The sequence below is a fragment of the Amblyomma mixtum genome, chromosome 2 (assembly GCF_055824585.1).
Source record: "Amblyomma mixtum isolate Tamu chromosome 2, ASM5582458v1, whole genome shotgun sequence".
NCBI lineage: Eukaryota > Metazoa > Arthropoda > Arachnida > Ixodida > Ixodidae > Amblyomma > Amblyomma mixtum.
The window spans coordinates 36,465,156-36,492,146 of NC_143013.1; the positions used below are offsets into that span (position 1 = coordinate 36,465,156).

At 47.0% G+C, this 26,991-nt stretch overlaps 1 protein-coding gene across 1 annotated transcript in view; it reads left to right on the forward strand.

Annotated features, from left to right (window-relative positions):
• The first annotated feature begins 15,052 nt into the window (after positions 1-15,052).
• LOC149358987 (MFS-type transporter SLC18B1-like) overlaps positions 15,053-26,991 on the forward strand; it is a 30,781-nt gene continuing 18,842 nt past the window's right edge. Inside the window, exon 1 of the mRNA XM_089568957.1 lies at positions 15,053-15,440. Within this exon, the coding sequence (XP_089425083.1) occupies positions 15,153-15,440 (288 nt within the window). The 5' untranslated portion in view covers positions 15,053-15,152. The remainder of the gene's footprint in view (positions 15,441-26,991) is intronic.

A 26,991-nucleotide genomic window follows, 5' to 3' on the forward strand; every position in this document is an offset into this window, starting at 1 on the left:
GGAAGGATGCCAGTTTAAACAAAATGACAGAAATGGCAAATCTGCATAAGTGTCACCGCCTATTGATAGTCCTCCTAAACACGGGCCCGTTTTTCAAAGCACTACTTGGTTCCACTGCTTCAAATCTCTTACACCACGTCTTCGTTTCACTAGCTCTTAATTGCAGTAAGGCAGGAATTCACTGCTATGAAACTAACCCACACGAGACACCTAAGGCGACGAGCAAATGTTTTGCTAACCAAGCGCTTCTTTCACGTAGCGTTTGTCGATTATGCGCAGTTTTGTGCTGCCGCCTCTAGATTGATCTCTGGGCGAATAGCTACACTTCCATATTGTATAGCATCGTGCCGCATGACTGCTGCTAACGCTTTTTTCTTTCGCACGAATATTTGTTTTGTGCGAACGTTCGCAAGAGTAGCAAACGTTTGTAAAAAATATTCCATTAGGTTCGAAGCTGTCTCCATTAGATTCGTGTTTTTAAGCATCTAATGCCTTTAGCTCCCGTTATTGGTGCGCTGCTGGGGACCTAGGCGCCTGAACGGAGGCAGAACCTAAAGAAACTTTCGCGAAACTTGCAGTCACCCCCTCGTGCCTTCGTTTTGCGTTGTCGCCGAAGTCGTGCATGCGTCCCCGTGGTGAGTGCCGCCAGCTTGCGGCACGAAAGAGCCTACGCTCTGTCCCACAGCCCGAGTGCTCACGCGTACTCCCAGCGAAGTGTGAACCAAACAAGAGCAGAGCGCGTGTTGCGCAACCCACACTCTCGCAGCAATTCGTCTAGAGCGGAGGCGCGGGCACTTAAGCACCCTGTCTCGTGCACAGCCATGGCGCCATCTTTCGGCAAGGCTAGAATTCGTCATAAACAGTGAGGGCAGCAGAAGGCAGTGGCGTAGGGATCCTGGACTTTGCAATGGTGGCGCCCTACTGGCCGAGCGACGGTGCGGACGGTTGGTTGTGTCTCGCCGCGATGAGATATTGCTTTGCGACGGGGTTCAGTCCCTCGAATGGCTACAACGGTACTGCAAAGCATTTCATGCTTACGTGTACTTTTGAACACGGGAAAGATCGCAAATTTTAGCTACGCTATTCGTATTCGATTCCGTTCAGTAAAAGTACGACTCGCGCACCTATACTCCATAAAAAAGACAAAAGGTACTTTGATTTCGAACGCATTCGGGAAAATTTCATGCGAGTTTTCTGTAGCTCGTGGCTGTTTGCCTCAAACCTCGAGTGTTGTACGAGGAGTGTTGTAGAGTTCATTTCTCTGCAGGCAAGCCAGTTATAACTTCAGAAAAGCCAATTTTATTAGCCTTCATAATGATGCAGGTTAAAGTGAAGCTAATCCAGCGCTTTCTGCTGAGCTCATGATTATCAAGCCCCACAGTGGAGCCAGACATTGAAAGCCTGCTCTGGCGACGCATGGCAGAGTGGGACTTCGTGACAGAGTGTCGCGCAGTCCATCCGATGCTGTAGAGTAAAAGTTAAAACAAAGACTGCACTCGCGTAGCAACAGGGTCAACAGCTGTTGGTGCCCTTCACTTGTCAAGTTGAAGCTGGTGAGGGGAGGGGGGGGGGCGCGGGTGATGAATAGTTTCGATATTACGACAGCGTGTGTTGTTGCGTGTGACATCACCTAGCCATCTGTACACAGATGTAGTCGTACATTTGGACTCATTTCGGGCGCAAACCACGAGCAGTGGATTTATTGATTAGCTTTTTTTTCACTTATTTTAGACCGAAGATACGTGTACGTTTCCGAGCGGAAATGCAATGGATCATAAACGGCTTGCAGCCACGTCACAGTAGGCACCATGCTGGCGAACCAAGGACACAGTGAGAACTTGCGCTCCGCCGTAGTCGGCGTATCGTCACCTGCTCATGCAGACACGGGAAACTACGCATGGTTCCCCCCTATGGCGCTTCTAACGGCACATGCAAGCCACCTGTTAGAAAAGATCAGAAGCAACACAGCAGAACCAAAGGGTTTTCAATTCTATAAATACAAGACTAGACGATGCAGTCAAGTTATAAGCAAATTCGATGCAGTCAAGTTATAAGCAAATTAAGTCAGCTTTTTGATTTTGGAAATTATATAGGTCTTTTACGTTCCTGCATGACCAAGACAGGTGATAGAATTCTGGCCTAGCGCCTTTAGTGAAAAATGAAACCCAGCATACCTCCTTGTATGAAAACATGGGATGCTCACCGTGTGAATAAAGGCACAGAGAGTAGAGGCGAACGGTAATGGGTGAATCTACGAAGAGCAAAATGCATGGTGATGATAAGATATTTTTCGAAGCGAACGCAGACTCTCTCAGGCATTCAGAAAAAGTGTGCGTTTGTTTTAGACGTAGCACAACGTTTTATCAACGTCCGGCACGTTCTGCCGCAGCTCTTAACACCTCCATGGGCGCTGCACGTCACAGAGCTTCATTCGTGCAAGGTCTGCAAGGTTTTTGTAGCCTTTTCGCTGCTTAATCTGAAAGAATGCGGAGAATGTCAAAAATGCTATTGCTGATGGGGCAGGTGCATGCAGGTCACCGCTGGCACTATGGGAACAAGCGAGAAACACCTCTCTATCTAACCGACGCCTGCGCTTCCGTGCGTTGGTAAACACAGCTTTTTTGTTTTTTGAACGTGTGATGAGTGCGCTGTCTCATCTTGTTAGGTTGCACTTGTATCCAGTTTTTTCGTACTGCATTTGGCGCCCCGTTTTCTTTTTTTAGCGGCGGGCTGAACGAAAAGTACGACATGCCCGCTGCCTCTATCCTTGCATATATCAAGCGTTACAAGACACCGTTTCTGTCTGTCGCTAGGAAGCATGGCATCGGCAGTGAACGCAAAGAAAGTAGTAGTAGTAGTAGTAGTAGTAGTAGTAGTAGTAGTAGTAGTAGTAGTAGTAGTAGTAGTAGTAGTAGTAGTAGTAGTAGCAGTAGTAGCAGTAGTAGTAGCAGTAGTAGCAGTAGCAGTAGTAGTAGTAGTAGTAGTAGTAGTAGTAGTAGTAGTAGTAGTAGTAGTAGTAGTAGTAGTAGTAGTAGTAGCAGAAGTAGTAGTAGTAGTAGTAGTAGTAGTAGTAGTAGTAGTAGTAGTAGTAGTAGTAGTAGTAGTAGTAATTGTAACTTGCATACTGCGAGGCATAGCGTCCCAAAGCGACACACGGGCTATGAGGGACGCCGTAGTGGAGGGCTCCAGATTAATAAGACCATCCGGTCTTCTAATACGTGCGCTGACATACCACAACACACAGGCGTTTTTGCATCTGGCCTCCATTGATATACGGGCGCCGCGGCCGGTATCGAACACGTGACCTTGGAATCAACAGCCGAACATCAAAGCCCCTAAGCCACCGCGGTTGGCAATAACAGTAATGGTAGTGATAGTAGCAGTATTAGCAATAGTGGCATGGTGATGGCAGTAGAAGTAGTAATAGTAGTGCAGCTGCAGCGACGGTAGTAGTAATAATAGGGGTGGTAGTGGAGATTGTTATAGTGGTAGTAATATTAGAAGGAGGACACAACGACCAATACAAGTAGTAGTTGTGCTTATTATAATAAAAGGAAAAAGTAGTGGGTGTGGGCCTCTTTGACTATTCATTACATGAAACGAACACTTGAGCAGCAGCTTCCAGAAGTACGAAAAAACAAGCAAGGTGTGTTGCTGGGCGAGTTGGTTGGGGTACATCTTGAGAAAAACAGCGCGTTAAGCAGCCACTATAAACAAGCTAAAAGATGAGTGCGTTAGCACACCGTTAGTTGCCCTGTTAGACAAAGAGTGTTCATTCCTCTCTGCTTCGATCTGATTCCGTGCCATCTTTTGGTTTCATCCCGTGATGTTTTGTTGGCGCCCACGTTATACGATGTTTTCCATCTTGAACTTTTCTGTAAAACTTCTCTGTTATCTCATCTTAGGCTTTACCTCCCACACGTTTTTACGATTCGTTGCTTGTTTTTAGAGATCTGTTGTTCGTTCAATTTCATTTTTTAGTGACCACCTTTCCTGCTTGTTTTTATTCTTATCGGCCTCTCAGGTTTTTGCTTTTATCTGTTTTAACGCTTTTAATTCCGTCATCTTTCAGCCCTGCCGATTTTTTACATCTTCCACAGGCTTTTCCTCCACGTTTTATGCTTCAGTCTGTTCAGCTTTTAGTGCCTTTATCTTTGTCACCTTTCGTCATTCGTCTAGTCGTGTTGGTTATTGGCTTCTTCGGAATCTTTTTAGAATTTTTTGGAATTGTTTCTTTACGCTCTCTGCCTCCCCCCCCCCCCCTTATCTTTTTTTTTTCTCGCTTGTTTTGGTTGCGTTATTGGTTATCAGTGACGATAAGAATAGTTGGTCTATGTGTTGGCTCTTTCCGTGCTCGCACTTTGATGATCATTGCGCGTGCGCATCACTCCCTCCGGTTCTGTATAAAAGGTGCGGATTGGCTTCCTTCCAAAATAAACGGTGTTAGTCAGCGCAGTTGTGTGTCCTTCTCGTTCTGGTCCTTTGTCTGCAAGCGCTGTTTTTCACAAGAAAAAACAAGGACAGAAAATAGAGGTAGCAGCGGAAAGAACAGCGAGCGCAGAGTCCATGTGCACGTAAAAAAGTAATATACACAGAAAAACTTCACCACAAAAGCAAAAAAGAACTTTGCGGCCTTCTTAACCGTATTCATTATGAAGAAAATGCAGTAGAATTTAGGTTGCCCGCCATGGTATTTACAATGAGAGTCTAACACTATTGTGATTTTCCCGTCATAACTACGGTTGGAACCGGTTTCATTGTCCTTACATGGTATGCATAATTCATCATCTTCTAGAATGTCCGAGTAGCTTCCAATCCGTTATCATATGGGATTACACCTTCGATCAAATAGTCCACCTTAATCGACCAAGATGACGTCATAAGTGTCATAATTCACCAATCAGGGAATTTCGTTACTGAGAAACTGGAAACTGCATGGCGACAGCCTAAAAGCTATCGAATTCATAATCAGATATGTGCTACGTACAACGTGCACCTTAATCAAAGTCCTATCACAGTGAGACACACCATAAGTTACTATGAAAAATATACACGCATACAGCACATCTGTACGTACAACATACATGCTTATCGATGCCTTATCACAATCAGAAAACATATACGTATATATACAAGCACGAGCTTTCGCAGCAGACAGAGAACACGGTAAATATGGCCCTGTGAGGACGTGAATCACCAAGGAAGTCGAAAGAGCGCACTCACAAATGATTTCCCTCGCACTGAGCTGCCGCTTGGTTCACTGCGGCATGCGCTACCACAGCGCTCTAAGTACAGCAGAATGATTAGACAGTCAGCTACACAGATCTTTTTTCTTTTTTCCAACAAGCCCCGATGGGCTCAAAATCAGGCAATAGAAGTGCATAGCTTGCTATGTTTCTAAGAAAAGAGTAGTCAACGGCACTTCGGTTCACTACGCGTGTGTGTGCGCCTGTTTCAGTGATACATAAATTTAGCATTGTCATTCATTTAAGGAGCTCTCGCAGAATATTAGGCACATGGAAGCCGCGAAATTCACCGCAACGAAATTCGCTGAATGTGCAGTCATCTCTGCGAAGGCCGCCCGCAGACGTTTGGCGTCCCATGTGTATTCCTTCACAAAGGTTACTAACACAGATGGAGTAAATCGAGTGTTCCGAAAATGAGCCCAAAATAAAATAAACGGTTCGTGTGTCTATTTCTTCCGTTTATTAAACATATCTGAGCCGTGCATTAAAGAAGCTAAGAAGCTTCTTGAGCCTTTTTTTGCCCGTCTGAGCAGTCTGCTTGCGTGAGTAGTGAGCAGTGGTTTATTCAAAAATAAACTAATAAAAAGGAAAGAAATTTTTTTTTGCTGGCCTCGGCATCTGCTTGCTCTACTGAAAGCACCTGAGCTGGAGCAGAGAAAATAGAGGGATAGCAGGCAGACTGCAGAAATGTAATGAAAGAGGTGAGGGGACAAGCAGAAAAGATAGGGGGAGAGAGATACAATATACGAGTATTCTATTAACAAATTCCTGTTCCTGATTTCCAGAAACAGTTTTCATGGCAGTAAACTGCTGCTTAACTATCATCGTAAGCAGTGTGTGCTCTAAGCCAACGCGTTGCTGCTAAGGATGACAAACAACAATACATTACAGTCGTTCACGTTGCTCTGTTCTTCCTCATCATTCTATAGGTATCCCGATCTGATCCTTGAAGGCCTGCTTTTCAACCTGCACTTGGATTACGATCACCTCTCTACTAAGAGATTTAGTCACTATAAAGGTGAAACAGGAATCAAGGCCTGAAAGCTGAGATTGCGATATGAGCGAGAGCTTTATTCGTAGGCTTGTCGACCCTTATTAAGTCAGATAAGGGCTGATTTGCGTTTTTAATTCTTCAAAGGCATATGTAATGCAAGAGCTTTACATGAGCAGTGGCTGGTTTTATTCATTCATGAGTCGTTGAAGGGCGCGCTTGAACTCGCGTTAGTGGCAGAAGTCGTCAAAATGTGCCTGGAGTTTGCATGTAGAGATAAAATTTAGGACGATAAAAAAATTCGGAATCGGAACTCGGAGCTTTTTCGACAACATTCTGGATAGACACACTCTCGACAAAAAAAAAAAAAAGAAACAGTCCTCAAACCCAGCAGATACGGAGGGATACTTCATCACTCGTGGCAAGACCGAAAGACTGACTAATCGGGCGGGAATCCAGCGCAGACGTGACAGCCTACGAGCGAAAACAAATCACACATTCGAGCTTGTTGTTCAACGAAACGACTTGCTTTTCTTTGTTCTTTTACTTCAAAAGATGAACATAAAAACAACTCAAAGCTCGAGCGACGCCGCTGATGGGTTTTAGTACACAGTCAGCATCCAGACCTAGATAAGCAATAAATGGGGAATGATGAACACAGGTCGCACTAACTCGTTCAATGCTGGCAGCAGCGGACATGCATGACAACGGGTCAAGGCTTGATGGCGATGCTTAGATGTTCGTGGCACGCAGTACGCTTGCGTGCCAGCTGTACGGAGGGGTGTTTGAGAGCACGCGGAGTGTAGTATCACATGCTATCTAGAACAATGTCTTTTATTAAGTCCAACTCGAACTAAAATAAGACTGGATTGCAAACACTTCCATCAAGGAGGAGGCGAGCAAATGGTGGTACTTTAAGTGAGCGCTTTAATAGATATTTCAAATGAAGCCTAAACTGAAAGAAAATTTAAAAAAAATGCACATATCCACGTGGGTCCCTTCAACACTCCTCCACGGGAAAGAGAGAGCTGCTTATCAGCCGCAGTTGTAGAAGCAACCTAAAAACAGTGTTAGTAGATATTTGAGATCAATGAAGTGGTGTATTAGCATTGCACATGTTAAGCGTCAGTGGTTATGTGTCATGGCCACGGCTACTGATAGAGAGCGTCCCGTCACTCCGAAAGTGAAACGTAATTGTACACAGGCGCACCGTACTCGTTAATCCGCTGCACTCTACTTTGTATCGTGATTCGCTCGACTCTATGGCTCATTCCTACTCATTCACTGCTCCCCCTATGGTTGCCACCTTGGTCGTTCTATCCCACAGGGGAGTTAAGGGGAGCAAGAAACATAGGGAGTTTTGTTGCAATGCTCCACGTACAAGGCGGCACAACCGATTCTCTCTATGGCAACCGATTACACAGCGTCTATGAGATAAATATACGCGAAAAGTGCAAGTTCCAAAGTAGTGGCGTGTGAAGAAAATTTCAAATGAAATGTTTTCTTGAGATACACAGCTTCACTATGAGCTTTCTACAGCGACGAAGCCTTCTGCCTGCGAAGGGATACAGCGCGGGAGACTCCAGAACACAGTGACTGAATAGTACGAAATGAAAGGCGCAGTAACACTCTCATATCTCGGTGGACACTTCAACCGCGCCGTGAGGGAGGGGAGGAAGGGTAAGAGGAAAGAGAGACAGAGGGATTGTAACGGAGGGTTCCGAAATAACTTGGGTCACCTGGGGATTTGTAACGTGCGCTGACATCACGCAGCAGCAGATGGGTGTATTTTGAGTTTCGCCTTCACCGGAACGCGGCCGCGGCGGGTGCTTTTCTGCCTGCTGCCGCGTTCGCCACAGTCGCTCGTGCGCAGGTTGTTGCTGTGCGCGTTCTGGGCATGACGGCTGTCTGTGGGCGCGTTTGAGGGGTTGCTGCACGGCAGCCGGCGCGGGCTGGGCGGCTGGGCCCGTACCCTCTCACCTGCTCCCGCCGCGACCTCCTCCTCTTCTCCTCCTCCACTTTCCGCCTTGTGCTTCAGCCACTGCCCCCTCCCTCTCCCTTTTCATTTCGTCCTCCTTTCGTTGTGGCTGCTTTCATCCCTCGCCATGCTTCTCGTTTTGCTACAATTCCGCTGGTTCGCCGTGGTCTTCGCTTTGCTATAGCTCTGCCGGTTTAGGAAGTCTGGCTGTCTGCCAAGCACTGAATGATGGAAAGAGTACAAATAGGAAACAAAAGAGAAGGTGGTAAGGCGTGAAGGACAGACGCAAGAACAATGAGCCGCCACCACAGCACTTCGTATAAATACGGCACTCTTGAAAAGAGAACAACTGCATGACCAGCCGAGCCGGAAGGGCTGAAGACCCCTTGGACTAGAGTACAAGCAACCTGTGCTCTGTCAGCGGGAGAGCGTCAAGGCGGACATGCTCACGTCAGGGCGCTGGTGCTGGAGAGCTGAAATAAGAAGGCACGCGAAATATTACGATCAGTGGCCTCGTCGCTGCTATAGGTGTCACGGGATGCCGGCCGTGCCAATGGCATACCAATAGTGTTTTCTAAATATTACACGAACACACAAAGCGGTATGAAGGCATCACACGTCGCGATAGACCCGGTGGAAGGCGTAACAGTTATCAAGGATCCAGTTTGAGCAGACAGGAATTGACAATGTCTCCAGAGGTCCACGGAGTGCTAGCTCAGGAGCAAGCGAACGAATCTCACTCGAGTATGATGAAAAACAGCACGTATAAAGAGGACATGCAAGATGAAACACCACACAGGGTATCTGTCGCCTCATAAGCACACGTAAGGCATTTAAGCAAGCCGGCATCTGTAGCGGATCGGGCCGGCTGGTCTCTTGTGCCACTGACTTATGTGTCTGATTTCATCCCCCACCTTCCGACTTTTTCCGCATCTTGTTTGCATCGGTGTTTCTCACTTCTGTTATTCATTATTCCTGGCACATTGACTCCTTGAATATCACTGTCAGCGTCCAGCGTCCAGCGTGTGTGCGTGCGTGCGTGCGTGTGTGTGTGCGTGTGCGTGTGTGTCGCATTTTTCTTCTCCAGTTTCTACACGCCGACTTTCAGCGTGTTCATATATCTCCAACTAGCCCAGCTAGAGAAATTTGTCGAGCCTACTCGTTGCGTCTGTTCTTGAGATTGAGGTGAAGACGTATGGCCGTCGTTGCGAGTGCATCTGGCGGAGGTTAAATGGGCAGAAAAGTCGATCCTTTTGAGAATCCGGCTTTGTGGAAATGCCATCCAGCTATTATTGGCCCTTATAGCCACTTAAGTGGCCGTTCTCGTAGGGAGCTGTTCATAAACCACTCACAAATCACATCAGTTGCTATCCAGCCAAAACTACGCATCGCATGGCGTCTTACTCACGTGATGTAGACGGAATATTGAAATTCTAACGTGCGCTTAATGGGAGATAAATCTTTCTGTCACGGCCCCTACCGGGACCTTACGGCGTCTCTCATAGCCCATGTCTCGCTTCGGGACGTTAAACCCCACATTTCACTGCCACCAGTCTCTCTAACACAGATGTTACATTTACATGCGGTGACAAGCGCAAAAGAAATCTGTACTATGCCTCCGAGTTTACGAAGTGTCAGACAAACGCCTGTGCTGTGTCAGACTCCCCTCGGTATTGAAAGTTTGACAAGGATGGAGGAGTGAACGAGCGGTATGCAATGTTCCCTCACCTAGCGACCGCGTTTGACTCGGTTGTGTACTGCAGCATTGTGAAAGCGTTCAAAAGGTGACACAAGTGGACACACATCGCGCATCGAGGCTTTTAAAAAGAAATCGCTTTGTCGCTTCTTTTTGCCTCCCGGCAGTTTTTCTCGCGGTTTTTCAAGTAATAACATCTCTGTAAGACAAGAGTGCGTAAAATACAATGCGCAGCTCCAATGGTGGGTAACGGGAAATTAGGTCTGTTTGATACTGGCTCTCGCATACGCACGAGCCGACGCACATATAGTAAATAAGTTATTAAATTATGTGTCGCTAGAAAAAGTTCCGTCAGCTACAGGCAGATCAAACGGTGCATGACTAAACGTTTTCTTTTTTTTAATTTATTTTCATATTGATACAGGGTGATATCCCGAGGTTATAAAACTCTAAAGGGGACCAGACCAGTCAAGGGGACCTCCTGTAAACAATATTAGCGAAATATTTTAAAGGGCAGCAAAACACACAAAGTTATTAGAAACAAAATGGCGTCCGCATTGGAAATACGTTACGTTTTATTTGTGTTGAAATATACAACTATTCTTGTAACTGCATAGAAACTAGACGAGGCGTCCGTGAAGGACGTGAGAGGAGATTTTCGCAGCGATGGTTGGCATTCTCCTGCTATCAGATTTTAAATTCAGACCAACGCGACCGGATAACCAGGCTTTTGCTAGACACCTGTGCAACGTGAGTGCATGCGGGTATAGCTATCGTAGATTGCCTAACAAGGCCTGCTGCTAGGCTTTATTGCTACTGATGTTTCCGCTATTTTGCAAGCTATCTGCCGGAGGGGATGAAATACATGTGCGGTTTAAATGGGAATTAACCACGAAGGTAATTGGTGAAAGCAATAGTTTCAGTTCTGGGAAAGCATGGAGATAATGACAAAACTGACGCTTTGAAATAATTATGGCTGGGAACTGACCTTTTACCAAACGCCGAATAATTTGTGGTACGGCGTAGGCCCAACTGTTAATATCTGATTCTAGCCTGGGATTTATAAAGGCTGACAAGATATGTCTGGCTTTATACAAATCACTGCCGGTGCCAGTCAATGCGCGGCGGATATTTCCTTCTGAAACGTGCACTACAGTTGCGCACAGAAAATATGGGAGTGCTGTGTCCGAATGATATAAAAAAATATACGAAAATGCATAAGCTTTTCATCTGTTCTCCGCAAGTCGTCCGTTTTCAGTAAGCTTTCAGCCTTATCTTCGCATAGTGTGCAGGATGTCGGACGTAGTGCTGAGTTCGTATTCTGCCTTTCTGTACGTGCGATGCGCATAATCTACACCATAAAATTTGGAGAAACGTGTATAAATGTGTGCCTTTGGGTTTCTTGTTTTATTTGCGAAGTGTGCATACTTTGTGCTTTGTGTACCTGTGTACAGTGCATAAACTTTTTTTTTAACGCATGTATGTGAATGCTTACTGGGTATACGTGCTTTAGGGTGTGCGTGCATGTACTTATTTGCTTTTATTTTATGCACTGTAGTGCACTAAGTGCCTCAAAAAACAATGTTAACGCTTATGAACTGCGAATACGAGGTTGTCAAAAGCAACGTGTATTGATATTATTTGCTTACATTTATAGCTCTTACGTATTTTGAAACTATGCACCTCCACGAAACTTCATTGCTTTATTACCTGTAAATCTCTGTACGCTGCCAGTAAAGGGGCAAGGGTCTTAGTCAAGCGGCTGGCATTACAGTTTTCAGTCCTTGTTCTCGCACATTTCTGAACCGGAAAAGTGAAATAAAGTGAATGTGAATATCCCCATGGATCACGCAAGAAAAATATGGAGTCAGCATGAAATTTCATCTGAGCCGCGCAGAAAAAATGCGTAAATATGAGATATCGTCACACAATATGTCCCGGTAGAGTTAGCCAGCACCTAGCTTATTAAATCGATGGCTATTGTCACTGTGCAGACTAGCAGCACCGGCCAATTACATGTCGTCCTTTCATACGATCAGCTTTTGCCAACTCAAAATCTGAACAGAGGGTACATTCACTCGATGAGGCCAGCTGTACGTACAATGAGGCTGTGCTGTTTTAATTATCCCAGTGACGGAAGTCATACATCAATAAAAGAAATCGTTAACAGCGAAGCAGCAGTCCCTACTTTTGCTGAACGACGAACATATGCCAGTTCCAAGTATACTTCGCACAGGCTGAATACCAGTAAGGCGTTTGCGAAAGCATTTTGTAACAACTGCCTACCACTGCTACTACGATGCAAACGTATTTCTTTTATTGGTTGAAATTTTTGGGCGCACCTGCAATAGTCCCATGTTCTCATTTCTTTTTATCGGCGCTCAATCTGAACAGCAGTTGTTGGGAAATTCAGGTTTTTGTGTGCGAGTGTAGATCGCCACGGTAAATAAGATGAGGAGACGGGAGGACAGACCCTCAAGTGAATTTTAATACGTCGCAGTGTAAGGCAGCCTAGCTCCAGAAATCAGCCAGTACTTGTCACATGCTCCACGCCATTGCTCCAAGCCCGGATGCTGGCCAGACGCAAACCATTATTATGTATGAGCAACTTAGTGTTTTCGATTCCTCGTAAGCCGAAAACAAGTGCCTTATCTTATCGCGGTTCTATTCCAGATTTTAATCTTTTGCCCTTCATACTATTCGTAGCTAGCCCTTACGTCGTCAGGGTTAAAGGATAGCAATCAATGCCAGACGCCGAGCCCGTTGTGAAAGTCAAAGCTTTTCAAAAGGGTGAAATGGAATCGAAAATAAAACGTTACAAAATAAAGCTCTGCATGTCGGTTTCATAGTAGAGCCCGGTTTTCGTAAATCGGAGCGTAGATTCCACTGCACGACCTTTTCTTCCCTTGTTCGCCGGGCCATACAGGAGAACAAATGGCTCGCGACACTTTTTCAGAGCCAACCTCACCCTTGGACCAAAGTTAACAACCCCAAGAATGAGCGATGCTCACAGCAAACACGGAACACACGGGTTCAGAGATCACAGGCTCGGCCTCCTCTTTCGTACTTCTCCACACCTCCTACACTCAAATATACTTCAATCTAAGCAGCCTAAAGTAATTCCCTTCATTGTAGCCTCTGCAAACACCACCTACTGGACCGCCCATGCCAAAGCCGCTGTCAGGTATACGGCGTTTATTCTGACAATGCCTATACACATAAGTCCAGTGTGTGGACGCACCACTAAGCCACTGCGCTGCCTACCCCGCCACGTCCCTCTTTACTGTGTTCTTTATTCTGAAGAAATCTCAGCAGTTCCGCATGCTATGGCAGCTCATAGTGGTCCACATCACCCAAGTTTTGGGCGACCACTATACCACCTTGAACTGCATTCTTCCCTCGTCAGCGATCCCGACTCTGGCCCTTTAATAAAGTTTTTTCTCTCCTATGCAAGCAGCATATTCGCAGCACAGTTTAGGGTCGAGTGACCACGTTCATAAATTTACTGCGACAGGGGAATTAGAAGTTGGGGGAGGGAGGAGAGGGCGGCGGAGAGAGGGATGGACACGCTTATCTCAAAACCCTGGTACCATTCAGATATGCTTTTTCCAGCAATGTACTGTCGCTCACACACCCGTCTAGAGCGCTGAAACGGACGCTCTCTGTTTTGCATTTGTAACAATCGCCGCTGACTGGCGGCCCGATGCAGCTTTTGAAGTCATGATGAGTTAAACATGATCTAATGGAATGTACATGCACTATATGGACAGGTTTCGTACCCTAGATCACTGGTAAGTGACACAAGGGTATTCCCCGGTGCGCCGTTAGAGTGCTCTATGCAGTTGTATCGGTGACTGTATGCTTCACTCGGCTGATGTTGGTAATGATCTTTAGCCTACTGTCAATCTAAGTGCACATGCGAAGTTAGCGCCTAGTAAACTGGTCGACGTACACCGGCCTCATGAGCGCGATGCTTAAATGTTTTCATTGTTTCCACTTTTATGTAACAAACGTCTAAATTCTCAGACTAGCCCGCTTTCAGATTTAGAAAGTTCCTCTCAAACTGTCCTCAATGGCGTCAAATTTTTCCATACTACCATAACCGGCCTTCAGGTTCCAGTTCTGGAACGAAAAGGTGGAACGAAAGGCAAACGTCGCTAGCAGGTCCCAGTCAAGGTTCCTGTTGTCCCGAATTCGTTTTCCTTTATAGGCCAGTCCTCAATCTTGCCGAGCGTACCGGAACTGGCAGGTGCGTCCTGAATTGTGATGAATGTGAGGCACAACCTGCTGTAGATGAGAACACGGATAGTGTGCGCATACTTAGAATGAGCCACGATAGTATATACATATACGCCTAGCGCCCACGTTTCGCGCGAAGAAAAAATTGTCCTTATTTTATTTTGGGTGCACTCTCCGTTCGCTAAGAAATAGGCTGCCAAACACGAATCTTGTTATGTTTAATTTTTTATGGTTATGTGTCCAGCTACTTACAGTAAAATTTCTCCCTACAATCGTTATGGTCTTTGATTTACATGCATTCTGCATCTTCTGTTGTGTGCAGACACCTCCTTCACAGAAAACGGTCCTGTCTGCATCAAGCGACGGCCATTATGGACTACTGATCAAGCCTATTGGCTCGCTTAATAGCATCCATTCCGGACGATGCAAATTTACGGGGGATTTTCGAGACCTCAGAACTTAATCCTGTACACGGGGCTAGTACGTCCACAGCACAGGATTGCAAAGATGGAACCTCAGAAAAAATATGCAACTCATGTGAAGGTCACAAAACTGCTTATTTCTGGGCCGTTAAAAACGCAGGAAAAAAGCTAGTAGCCATTCTTTAGCCTTCTAAACGAGCCTTCTAAACACAGCTCCCCCCGATATGAAAACGCTCGGCTCCTGAAAGGTCAGGAACGTCCAGGGCACCTCGTCAGTGTCCATCATGAGCCCTGAATGCGGCTGCCCATAAAAAAAAGTGTGTTCGCCGTTATTACGAATCATTTAACGATCACATCCTGTAAGTTCGTGCGAGTAAAACACTGAAAAAATACAGACAGCAAGATGAAAAGAACAAATTCTGTCCTTGACGTGACGTGAGAGCGTCGGCCACTTGCGTTCCAGAACAGGCGCGCGCCGACACAGCGCGACTCACATGTGCGACACGGTTTCATACGCAGGCACTGCGCCTGACACAGTTGGCATAGTCGTCGACTGCGGCCAGCAGACTCTCAGAGAAGCATGAAGTCTCCGGCACTCCTGGAGGGGAGAGTCGCTGTGGAAGGCAGTGACTACGGGGCTTTGAAGCATCCAGACTCCGTCAACGGCTGCGGTGATGACCAGGGCTGCCATGGGAGCATGTCAGCTGAGCAGAAAGCAAATGGACTGCCGCCGAAGACCCCGCAGATACCGGAAGAAACCAAGTGGCAAATGAGGGTTCGGAAGTTCCTCTGGATTGTGCCACTCATACACAGCGAATTCTGGATAGCAGCGGGATTCTCACTCCTTCAATCTTTTTACCCTGCCATGGTAAGTCAATGATGCTTCTTATAGCTTTTGTTCGATCTCCAGTGCCGCCGGTACCCACCGATGATGCATGGATCTAAGCGTTCCCCTGGCCTGGTGTTCGGCCTATCTAGGGTGGAACACTTTGGAAAGGGGTCTCTGACCTCACATTGCGTAAACGAAAAGCCACGTGTCACGGCGCTCTTTGGCTAAATATCATCATTATCTAAGCTTTTGAAACGTCTCGCCTCTCGGCCATTATCGGCAATGTACGCCTCAAGGGATGCTTCATGTCTAATGCCTTACCCCTCTTACAGCGTGGTTCCTCTTACAGTCTTGGACTGCTATCCACTGGGTCGTCGACACCGTTAGGTCCCGCTAAGTTCATCCAGTTACCGCTAAGAATGTAAATGCCGCTATCATTGAGGCCATTTATGGCGCAGTATCAGTAGGGTCAAATACCATCATTCGGGCACAATGATTTCTTTATGTCGCCATTTTATGCATTCATAAGACATACTTATGTAAGTTCCTCTATAGTTCTTACCTTCCCTTCTATTCGAAAACGTGTTTTTGAATAGCAGCTTTTGGAAAAAGGAAGTAGTATGGACAATCATGGAGATTTAATTGTCTGCTGCTTCATTGAAGGAAAATGCTTTTAGGCACGTGTTGTTATAAAATATGGTAGGAGTTTATTGTAGTTTAACCGAGTAGAGAGGCGACAGCACGTGTTCATCCTTCAACTGGATGGGGACATTTAAGATCGGCCTTGTATGATGCCATAGCTTTAGTGGCTTAATGCCCATATATGCAGAATTGGTCATTCTCTACTTAACAATCATAGATCGTGGCGAGTACTCCTACCACTACCAGCGCTGTAGCGCAGCGGTTAAGCGGTGCGCCACTGCACTGACAGGTTGCTACAGACCATGCTTGCCAGGCTTTCGCAATATTTGTATTTAGCTAGAAACTAGCCTGGCTAGAGTTTAATAAGTAGTAGCGTATTTGAGTAGGCACAAATCTGTAATCTGTGCCAGAATGACTCATTTTGCTGAGTTTGCGACCCGTATCTGGGTATTTCTTCCTAATTGATCCATAGTATTCTGTGATTTCTCGGTAGGTGATCATCCTATCCTTTTCTGGCGATAAGTGTTCTGTGGAAGGGGGTTTCGAGACCACCCGGAAAGTAAGTCCTCGGGAGAGCTCGCTTGCTCCTTCATTGCCCCCGAGGGCCTGATATGCGTAGTTCAAATCAGTAAAACCTGGTGCTCCATTGGATTGTCTGTGAGGATTCTGACCGCTTCGGCTGAGATGCGTCCTCTGTTAAAATTATTCATGGCGCTTTTGGAGTAGCAGATAATTACATTGATATTGCCACGTATCATTGTAGTGTTTGTTCGTTCACGCTCAAGGCTGCAGGAAAGGGTTGTTATCACTTTTGTTCGTGGCGCGAGAAGCGACCAGACTAATCTCGATTGATCGCAGCCATGAAAGGCTGCATCTAGGTTTTTCTAGATTACTGTAGATGATCTTGTCCTGTTATCTGGAAGTTTCCTTGCCGCCTTTAAATTGAGCGATGCCGCGAGCGGCGGACATTCTTAGTTCGACGACTGACAAGCACGTTTGTTGCTTACGCCGCCACCGAGTGATTCAGTTATTTTGCGGGCGCAAGTCAGCCCAAATAAAGAGCTTCGTTTCCAAGACTAGCTGGTGGCTTCCTGACCGCTGGACTGCCGTGACTACAACGTGACATCTGGTGGAGGTGCTGGGTAGCCTTCCAGGTACCGGACAACTCCTGCAAGTCGTGACGCCAGCCCTTTGAGTGATTCGCCGGAAGACCTGACTCCAGTCTACCACGCAGCCTCTGGAGCCTCCAGCCATGACTTACGCCGCAGCAGTGCGCCGTCCTGTACCTCGACGACGGGACCCAAGCCCCTATCGCCGTTAGCCAGCTGCGCTGGAGCGCCGCCCTCTCACCCCAACTCGCCCGTCCTACGAGCGTCGTACACGGCCGAGGAAATGCGTCGAGTGGAGAACACCCGACCAGCGCCTCCCACGATGCTTCCACTGCGGAGAAGCCGGTCACATTCTCCGGTACTGCCCTGAGGAGAATGGGCATCCGAGGGTCCCCTTACGGCGCCCCACGACCCCGACCCGGCCAGCGACCAGCCGCAATCGAAGATTTTTGTTTTGCGTCGGGAAGGACACTCATCGCCGAGCCGCCTATCGCGTTCTCCGTCGCCATCGTCACCGCGCTAGGTATCTCCTAGCCGAGGCTAGGCAGTGCGTGGACGCTTCCCTAGCCCCCGAAGGTTAAACTGAATAAAGCAGCCTCTGGAGGTGAGGTTGCTTCTGAGAGCAAGAACTAAGATCCTGCATCGACGAAAACAGAAGACCATGCCCCCTATGACGACGACGAACCCTGCGACAACGACGACCCCTACGACAACGACGACCCCTACGACAACGACGACCCCTACGACAACGACGACCTCTACGAAGACGACGACCCCTACGAAGACGACGACCCCTACGAAGACGACGACCCCTACGACAACGACGACCCCAACGACGACGACGACGACCCCTACGACGACGACGACGACGACCCCTACGACGACGACGATCCGTACAACGACGACGACTACTACGACGACAAATACGACGACAAATACGACGACAAATACGACGACAAATACGACGACAAATACGACGACAAAAACTACGACAACACAGACGACAACACCAACGACGACGACGAAACGGCCAGACTTGAAGCTTTTACCGCTGCCCTTACACCTTATTAGGAACGCTAAAGGACTCTAAGTTCTCGAAGCATTCTCCGTGTTTAATTTCATTTTAAAGCATCGAGACGATGCTTCTTTGGAAGGGGGGTAATGCCACGTATCATTGTAGTGTTTGTTCGTTCACGCTCAAGGCTGCAGGAAAGGGTTGTTATCACTTTTGTTCGTGGCGCGAGAAGCGACCAGACTAATCTCGATTGATCGCAGCCATGAAAGGCTGCATCTAGGTTTTTCTAGATTACTGTAGATGATCTTGTCCTGTTATCTGGAAGTTTCCTTGCCGCCTTTAAATTGAGCGATGCCGCGAGCGGCGGACATTCTTAGTTCGACGACTGACAAGCACGTTTGTTGCTTACGCCGCCACCGAGTGATTCAGTTATTTTGCGGGCGCAAGTCAGCCCAAATAAAGAGCTTCGTTTCCAAGACTAGCTGGTGGCTTCCTGACCGCTGGACTGCCGTGACTACAACGTGACAATATTTTATGAAGCAGCTTCCAGCGCTATCAACACTTCTTACGCCGTTGTGACCGACCTATTCCTGACCGTGCAGCACAAGCATATGGTCATGCTCTCATTAGACTCAGCCGCAATCTAGTCTCTCCTGTTATGGTATTGCGCAGTGTCAGTGTAGAGTACATTGGATCGTCCTCCGTATTTCCTCTCTAGGGCTTCGACCTTGCCCTGCCTTCTTTCATCACGAAGCATGGGGTTCATGTTCTTGGGAAGGGAGGAGCGGGATTCAGATATTATTTCAATATCCTCTTTCGGGTCGGCTGTGTCTTCACAGGGGATCCCGAGTTTGTTTAGGATAGGTATGTCCACCCGACTTGGTTAACAGAAGTCTTTGGTGTAGCGCCATGCTGGCCGCCTCGGTCAACTCCTCTACGGTTCTAGTGACGCCCAGTTTCAGGAGCTTGTCTGTGGATGCGCATACGGGAAGTCCTGGGGCTGTTTTAGTGCTTTTTCTAAAGATCATGTCTAGTTTGTCTTTCTCCTCCCTTGTCGGCTTTAAATATGGTACTGTGTACGTGATTCTGCTGATCACGAAAGCTTGGACGAGTCGGAGGAGGTTGGCTTCTTTCATACCCGAGTTACTGTTTGCAATTCTGAGAACGAGTCTACTAGTCTGTTGTGCACTGCAGTCTAGTCGAGTTAATGTCTCATTATTGCTGCCGCGGCTTGCAGCCATATAGGCGCAGTATGCGCATGGTGTCCACCATAGGCGTTTGTATTCGCCTGATCTAATTCGGATGGTTGGCTTGCGGTCTTCTATCCGTGCACCTAGCGTGTGGAGGACGAAGAGCTCAGACTTTTCCGCCGAACAGCTCAGGTCCTTGCCCAAGAGATCGTTTTCAATCTCATCCTCTGCCTTATGTTGGGCTTCTTCTATTTGGCTGTTATTGTCTCTGGCAATCCAGATGGTCACGTCATCCGCATATATGCTGCGATTTAGGTTTTTTATTTTCTCGAGGCATTCAGGGAGTCCTATCATGGCGGTGTTGCAGAGGATGGCGGACAGGACTGACCCTTCTGGAGTTCCTTTGTTTCCAAGGCTGATGCTGCCAAGTGAGCTTTGTCCAATCGTGATATTTGCTTTCCTGTCGGTGAGAAAGTTCTTGACGTAGTTGTACATCTTCTCCCTTACGTTAGTCTTTGGAGGCTATTTAAGACAGCAGACTGACGTTGTGACGTCTAGTCCAACGATCACTCTGGTAACCCTTGTCTTGTTTTCCAAAATTTGCTGTTTATGTTGGAGCATAATGTCGCACGTTGACGAGTGTGGATTGAAGCCTGTCATGGTGTTTGGGTAGAGCTTGTGATCGTCCATATATTTGTTCAGTCTTGTTTGCACGACATTTTCCATGACCTTTTCTACGCATGATGCGAGCAAGATGGATATCAGGTTTCTGATGCATAAATTCTTACCCGGTTTTGGTATTAGGATGATCTGAACAAGCTTCCATTCTGGATGATAGATCAGTAAAGAATCTCGCAACATACATGAAGGAATGGTGGAACAGAGGTTCCGTTCGAGGAGCATAAGAAAAGAACAAGACAAGATGACAAGACATTTGGTGGGGGTTGGTCACACTATTGCTCTAAATGGGACACTTAAGGGGGTGAGGCGATTGTGTTAATGGGTTAGTGACAATATATGCGGAATTGATCCCTTTATGCTTTATATTCATATACAGCTGGGAGTTCTCATGCCATTATAGCCAGCACGCTCGAGCCAATGCGCATTCCATGCCAAAGCGACATTTCATCTTTAATTTTTCAACGTCGTCCCATGCCCACAAGATGGTGGGTGCAATTTTTCCCACAGTTCTTCGGCTCCCCCTTTCCTCCTCCGTGTTTATTTCCTATCCCAGGTGACCGGTTTCTACCCTCGTGCCTTCCCCATTTGCACAACATACTTGTGTTCGTCGTGGAGGTCGTTTTTCTTTGTGTTTACGTCAAGCCGCATGGTTCGCCGGTTGTGTTGTTTTTTTTGGAAGCACTTCCCAAATGGTCGCTTAAATCTCATCGGTTTGTAGGTATGCCCCTTGGATATACCCCTTAGCTACCCCTTGGGTGCCCCTTGCGTGCAGATGGCACGCTGCAGACGACATTGTTCGATCGTACTTGCGCATGAACATTCCCGTTGGGCTGACTGTGAACGTGGCCTGTATGTTTTTAACCAGTGCGAGCCTTGAATATTCCTTCTTTTTGTGTTACGTCTTTCATATAATTACCCCCTTCCCCCTGCTGCGCATCTCGCTGTACGCAATTATTAGATCGCTGCAGCTACGCTGACCTTTTCCACCACGTTACAGAAAAAAGAGCTTTTTTTGGAAGACACTCCAAAGCGTTAGTAGCTGTATCCTCTCCGATGAAAACATATACATATATACGCCGAATGGGCCGGATTCGAACCGCTTACTGCAGCCGTAGGCACGTCCTCGCGCGTGTCCTGGTTACAACTCCTGCGCACGCTTCGATTTTTTTTTAATTCGAATTCATCTCTCCCGGCTCCTTTTTTTTTATCGTCTGGGAGGAGGCAGAAGAAAGTTTAACGAGGTGTATTAAGACAGAAAAGCATAAGGAATTATATTCACAAATAATAAACTCACTGCATGCTCAGTGAAAATACACAAAAATGATAAAATAAGAATGGATTATATCCATCACAGCTGCATACGGTGCGCGAGAGATGAAAATGCTGAAGTGTTGTTGTCGCCTATAGAATGTTAGGAGGCACCGTGTTTGCCAGAAGCTACAAGGCCCTGTGGTTTGCTTCTCAATTGCATAGTGGAGCACTTATGTGACCCCTGACGATGGAAATCTTTCTAAGGTAAGGAGAACCCCTGTCCTCACCTTTCAAGACCTTTTGGTGCTCAGAGAAAGCGTAACGGCTCCACTATACGAGTGAGAAGGAAATCAAGCAGCCTGATTATTTTTGGCAAAGTCGGCACATCTCAAAGTTTGTTCGCTGACACGTTGACAGCTGTTCGTAAACGCGTGAAACAGTTCTAGCAAGAAAAACGGGGTTAATAAAGCTAAAATCGACCGATCAAGCCCAGCCACGCGCAAGCGGCTGTCCGGCCGTCCGTCTATCCGACCAGCTCCGACTGCTAGCAGCGCCTCTATCGCATTCTTTACCGAGTTGACCCGCACCAAGCGGCATACGACAGACTAGCAAGTATTTTGGGGGCCACACTTAAGGTAATGATGTGGATTCCAAAACAAAGTAAATGCAGAAGGAGACGCAGACAGTCATTTGAGCATACGAGATTAAGAATCTTGAAGGCTGCAGCTGGTTTAGAACCTAATTAATTACAGGTCATTGAAAGAGACCTTTGTCCTGCAGCGGCCGGAGCCCGCCTGTTGACAATCGCATACGGTGTTAACCGGAGACCGAAGATTTTTTGTTTTACTTCTTTTCATTAGTGATAGCAAGTACGAAAAAAGAAGCGCTAATCGTTCGAACTATTCTAGCATGAAAAAGACAGAACAAAAGCAAACAAAAATTACTATTTTGTTTACCCGAAACTCTCGTTTAACCGAGTCGCTGTATATCACTTCGGTCCCATTTGCAGCGCACCTGTGATTTACCTGCGTTCAATGCACTAGCGTACTCCAAAGGTGGCCAAGTATTTTCCTTTCTTTTTTCTTTAGTTGTTTCGGTGACAAGGACAACAGATAGCACTAATTTTGTGCCACGCCATCGACGCTCAGAATAGGCGTAACAACACCTGCGACATAGTAGCCTCAGAATAAGCCGAGTTTTAAAGCGCTTACTTTCTGCCCTCATTTGAGCTCGAATATCGTATTATTGGAACGACAGTTAGCAAAATTCTTTTCGACCTGATAAAAGTGGAAGGAGTGTGCTTGGTGTCATAAATGGTCAGGCAATGTCAAGGAGCGGGGGTGCATTGGTGGAGTAGCCAATTGGTGAAAAAAGAAAATCTAAAATGCGAGGATTGGGGGTAGTTTGATTTCAGTTGGTAGTTTGGGGCTAGAAATAAAGCTCTAGCGGTGGTGGTCGCGCGTCGTTTATGACGACTGCGAGGCTAAGGATTATAATGGGCGAATCTTCAGTGGAAGCTAGCTTTTTATTGTGACATCCATGTTTCGAGCACGGGATAGGTAAAAAAGCTGAAAAGAATGAGTGCTTTTAGCATAATCGAAAACAGAAGGGCAATGCAGGCTGTTCAATATTAGAAAAAGCACTTATTAGGCTGTTTCCAGCAGCAATAGGGAATGGAATAATTGATAAGAACAGCTATGGCTGTTATCCTGGGGTGCAGTCAGGCCGGGATGAAACGCGAACACGAGTATGCCGTACTTTTTTTTAACTATACGGTGAGACAGTCCTTCACAAACGGTTTACTATCATATGCTTCCGCAGACCGTTCACCCGGAAACATGAATCAGGCTAGCTGTGCGTGTAGCTGAAAGTACACAGGTGAAATATTTTATCTTCTTTTACTATTCGCATTTCACTTCGGAATGACTGTACAATCCCTTGCTCACGTACTCAAAACATATTCAAAGAATTCAAATTGCAAATTTTTGCTGGATTCTCCCGGTTAACTCCTAAGTGAGTGCTGGACCAGTGGCATGTCATCGTTGCATGAGGGTAAGGTGGGCTTCACTTCCCCTCTAATATTTTGGGGTAACGGCGTCCCATACAATTCCCTGCCTGCCTCGCCTCGCAGTATCGTACATACTCTAAAAGGATTCATGGCTCTCTAAGTGGTAAAGAACGAAAACAAATTTTTTTGAGGGCATAGCGAGTTTGAGAACCTCGTCATAAAGTGAAGAATATTCTGAACGCCTTCGTGAGGACATTCAGACAGCTCGAAGCAGCTGCAAACACTTCTGGTATTTATCGGCCTTTCTAGCGTCTCAGATTGGGACGACACAACCCGCACACTCCCGTTCAGCGAGTGAATTAACGAGAAACATCTCACAACATCGGCACGAATAGGGTTGGTGTCGTGGAACACTACAGTACACCGCTTGGCAAGAAATTTGTACCGCCGTCAACCGGCTGTAATACACTCCGTAGTGCGGTACATGGAAAATGGCTCTCTTTCCTCGATCACAGCGATCACCCGACGGCAGACTGTCCGCCTCGTGAGCGGTAGACATTCCACGCTTCGAGCAGTCACTAGCAGCTGTGATTATGCGTTAAAGCTTGGGCCTCGCATGTGAAAGGTACAGCGCCATGTGGAGGCTCCAATAGCGCATCCAAGTGTTGCCAGGACCCCGCTGGTACTTGGGTTGACGCTTGTCTTCCCAGCGGATGAAACGCTTATATAAGAGGCTCCAATCCTCTAAGTTCTAAACACGAAGCTTAATCATCGCAACCCATGTACATCAAATAGCGGAGGTGATTCCGCGCGCATTCCGTTGATTTTTCTTTGCGCATCAATTAATTTTCACCCTTGTGGGCTTGACCTTAAAGTTTCCTGCATATCCGTGAGGATACTAAGTCGTAGATACTAGGTCGATACAGCGCAAGTCACACGGCTTTATAGCAACAAGTTTTATTGGACGGTCGTACTCGCATGTCCTGAGTTTATGTGATTCTGTCGAGTCCATGCCCTCTGTTTTTACGAGAAACTCAGCCGTTAGGAATCTGCGCTTGCAACCATGAGGGATGAGACCACTTTCCACAACTGTCGTCGTTGTTCACAAGTAGCATTCCACGGCGCTCATACGCTCTACGGCCGCCGTCAGTGAAACTGATCACGTGCATGTTGTTGTGCAAGACTTTATTAGGCCTCCAACGCAACGAAAACCCCACAGCTGGCCGCCTGCTGGAACCAGGCAGCGGGCTAGCAAGTGCAGCGCGACCTGTCTCACTGGCACCAGCAAGAGCGCTGGAAAATGCGCCTGTATGTGTCGACCTGCCACGGCAGACATGGACCGCCGCTGCAGCCGCGGAGCCCGGGTGATGCTTGAGTCAGTGGAAGAGGTTTTTCAGAGTGCCGCATTCTTTTTCAGCGCACCGCCAGGCGTCGAAGGTATATGGCTGCCGAAACCCACAGCTCACAGTACAGAGAGCACAAAGTTTTGCAGAAAATTTGCCAAGAGCGGTTCCCTTCCCTCTCTTTCTGCGCTCCGCCTTTTCACCTGTGCTCTCGGATCTGTATAGATGGACAAGGTGCTACCTAATGAGGTACAGACACAAAATTTCAAACGCAAACAAACGATATGTCTTCTCTGATGCGCGTGAGGAGATGCCTTCTAGCAATTTGAGCCTCAGGCATTGAGTGGAGCAAAATTTAATGTTTTTGAATGTCGTTTGAGGAGCCACTCCGCATTTCTGCCCGCATCGAATAACAACAAGGCGCACTTGCGCAATTATTGTGACACCACCGAACACAGTGGTTATTCACAGGAATAGCCAGTGCTCGCGGCGACGCTGACGTCATCAGGAATGAGGTAGTCCAGGTTGGCCGGTCTCGCGTGGCGTCAAGTTGCACTTGAGCGCTGCAGCCACCGACAGAGACCGCAGCTGCCAGTACAAAATTGTTTGTAATTAATTAATAACAATTACAACTCGTGTTTAGAGCTCGTTGTCGTGATTATTAGGCCTGTACTTCTCTTTAGAGGTAATGAAAGAAGGATATTCAAAAATTGCGTCTCTTTAAACCAATTTCAATTTTTTTCTTCCTATCGTTCTCATGATATTGTCATTAGTGCTAACAAGTACACAGATGATTAAGTTATCATTTATGATAGCGTTGTAGTGAAGTAAGATACACAGTCCACCACAACGGTAGTTGTTCTCTTGGAAATGTTAGAAAGCGGCTACCATTTTCCTTCCAATGCAAATGGCATCGAAATGAGGAATATGGCACTCGATACAAATTTCCGCTTATTTCCGGTGGCACAACCCTTCGGCGGCACGAATTCTTCGCACCCGGCGCCCGGGACACGTCGAGACGCTTTGGCCACTCGAGCTGTTGAACCTGGCTATGCTACGATCGCCTCCAACGAGCGTTCACAGACATAAAAGGAGCGTCCGTGGAGAACTTGGAGAAATACAGCGAGTTGAAAATCGAAATCGATTTTATCTCCCTGCTGAAGTATTGTAATATATGCCTGCGTAAACAGTTTACCTAAACCCGCTTTCGCTCTCTCATCGTCTCGTTTTTTTCTGCCGACTTCTTCGACGTTCCAAAGCCGCGCCGACCAACAAACTTGGCCCCACAACTGTGACGACCGCTGTGGCGCTACAGTCGCGACAGCATCTGCGGAACACAGTCAATCCCCGTCTCTCCAACATCCCCTCGATATTTAACTCTATGTTCACTCTATGTTCATTGACAAAGCAACTTAGAAAGTCTGCGTTTCCGCGTGAGCACTGGCTCTGAGAGCAAAGCGAAACGGGTGGCTTTACCAGATCACTTACTAAAATTTAGCAGCCTCCCGTCACTGAAAGTGAATGCAAAGTCGATCGTATTGGTGAACTAATTTGTCACCCGGGCCCGGAGTCGCTATGCAGCAGCAGTTTAACGATTCGTCGTTGACTGGCGAAGCAGGAAAAGGCGAACCGCGTGTTTTAAGGAAGTAGGCATTTTCCGCGGGAATACTGCGTTCCGCAATAAGTTTCTCGTTGCTTCGCAGAGCTTCGTACTCCTCCCACCACCCAGCAACGTACAGATAACGCAATAACGAAGGTATCGGCATACGCTCTGAGTTATTGCGATATCATAACGCGGCAGCCCTCTGGCATACCGCGCGCTAAAAATTCTCAGGTGTTCACTAAGAGCACATCGCACTCATTTCGCGATTGCTTCGCGTGATCAATCGTCCAATGCCACGCTCAACCGCTCAGTCGTCAATCGCAGTTCTCGAGAACACATCCTGTGGCGGGTCCACAGCTGCTGCTCTCGTAGTAGCTCACAAGCGATGCCACACAAATGGCCGCGTGACTCCATTGTTTGAAAAGTGCGATGCCTGAACTTCCAAGGATGATTAGAACTCCGCCATTTTGTTTCACGACAAAATTTTGTACCGTCGCAATAATAATTCAAAAGGCCGCTATTTCGGCTGCCCTGTCCACGAGGTCGTCCGGTAAGTCTGTCAGGCATAGAAGTCTCAGTTTGGGCTGAAGTTCTCTAGCTTCATGCCACACAGGAGATGTACGCAGAGAAAGAGAAACAAAATGGCGTCACCAACTGAGCAATGGCTATCGCCACCTTGTATATGGATGAGTTGGCAAGGAAGCACCATGTAAGTAGTAAAAGCCCTAGAAAAACCAAAGTAATGATC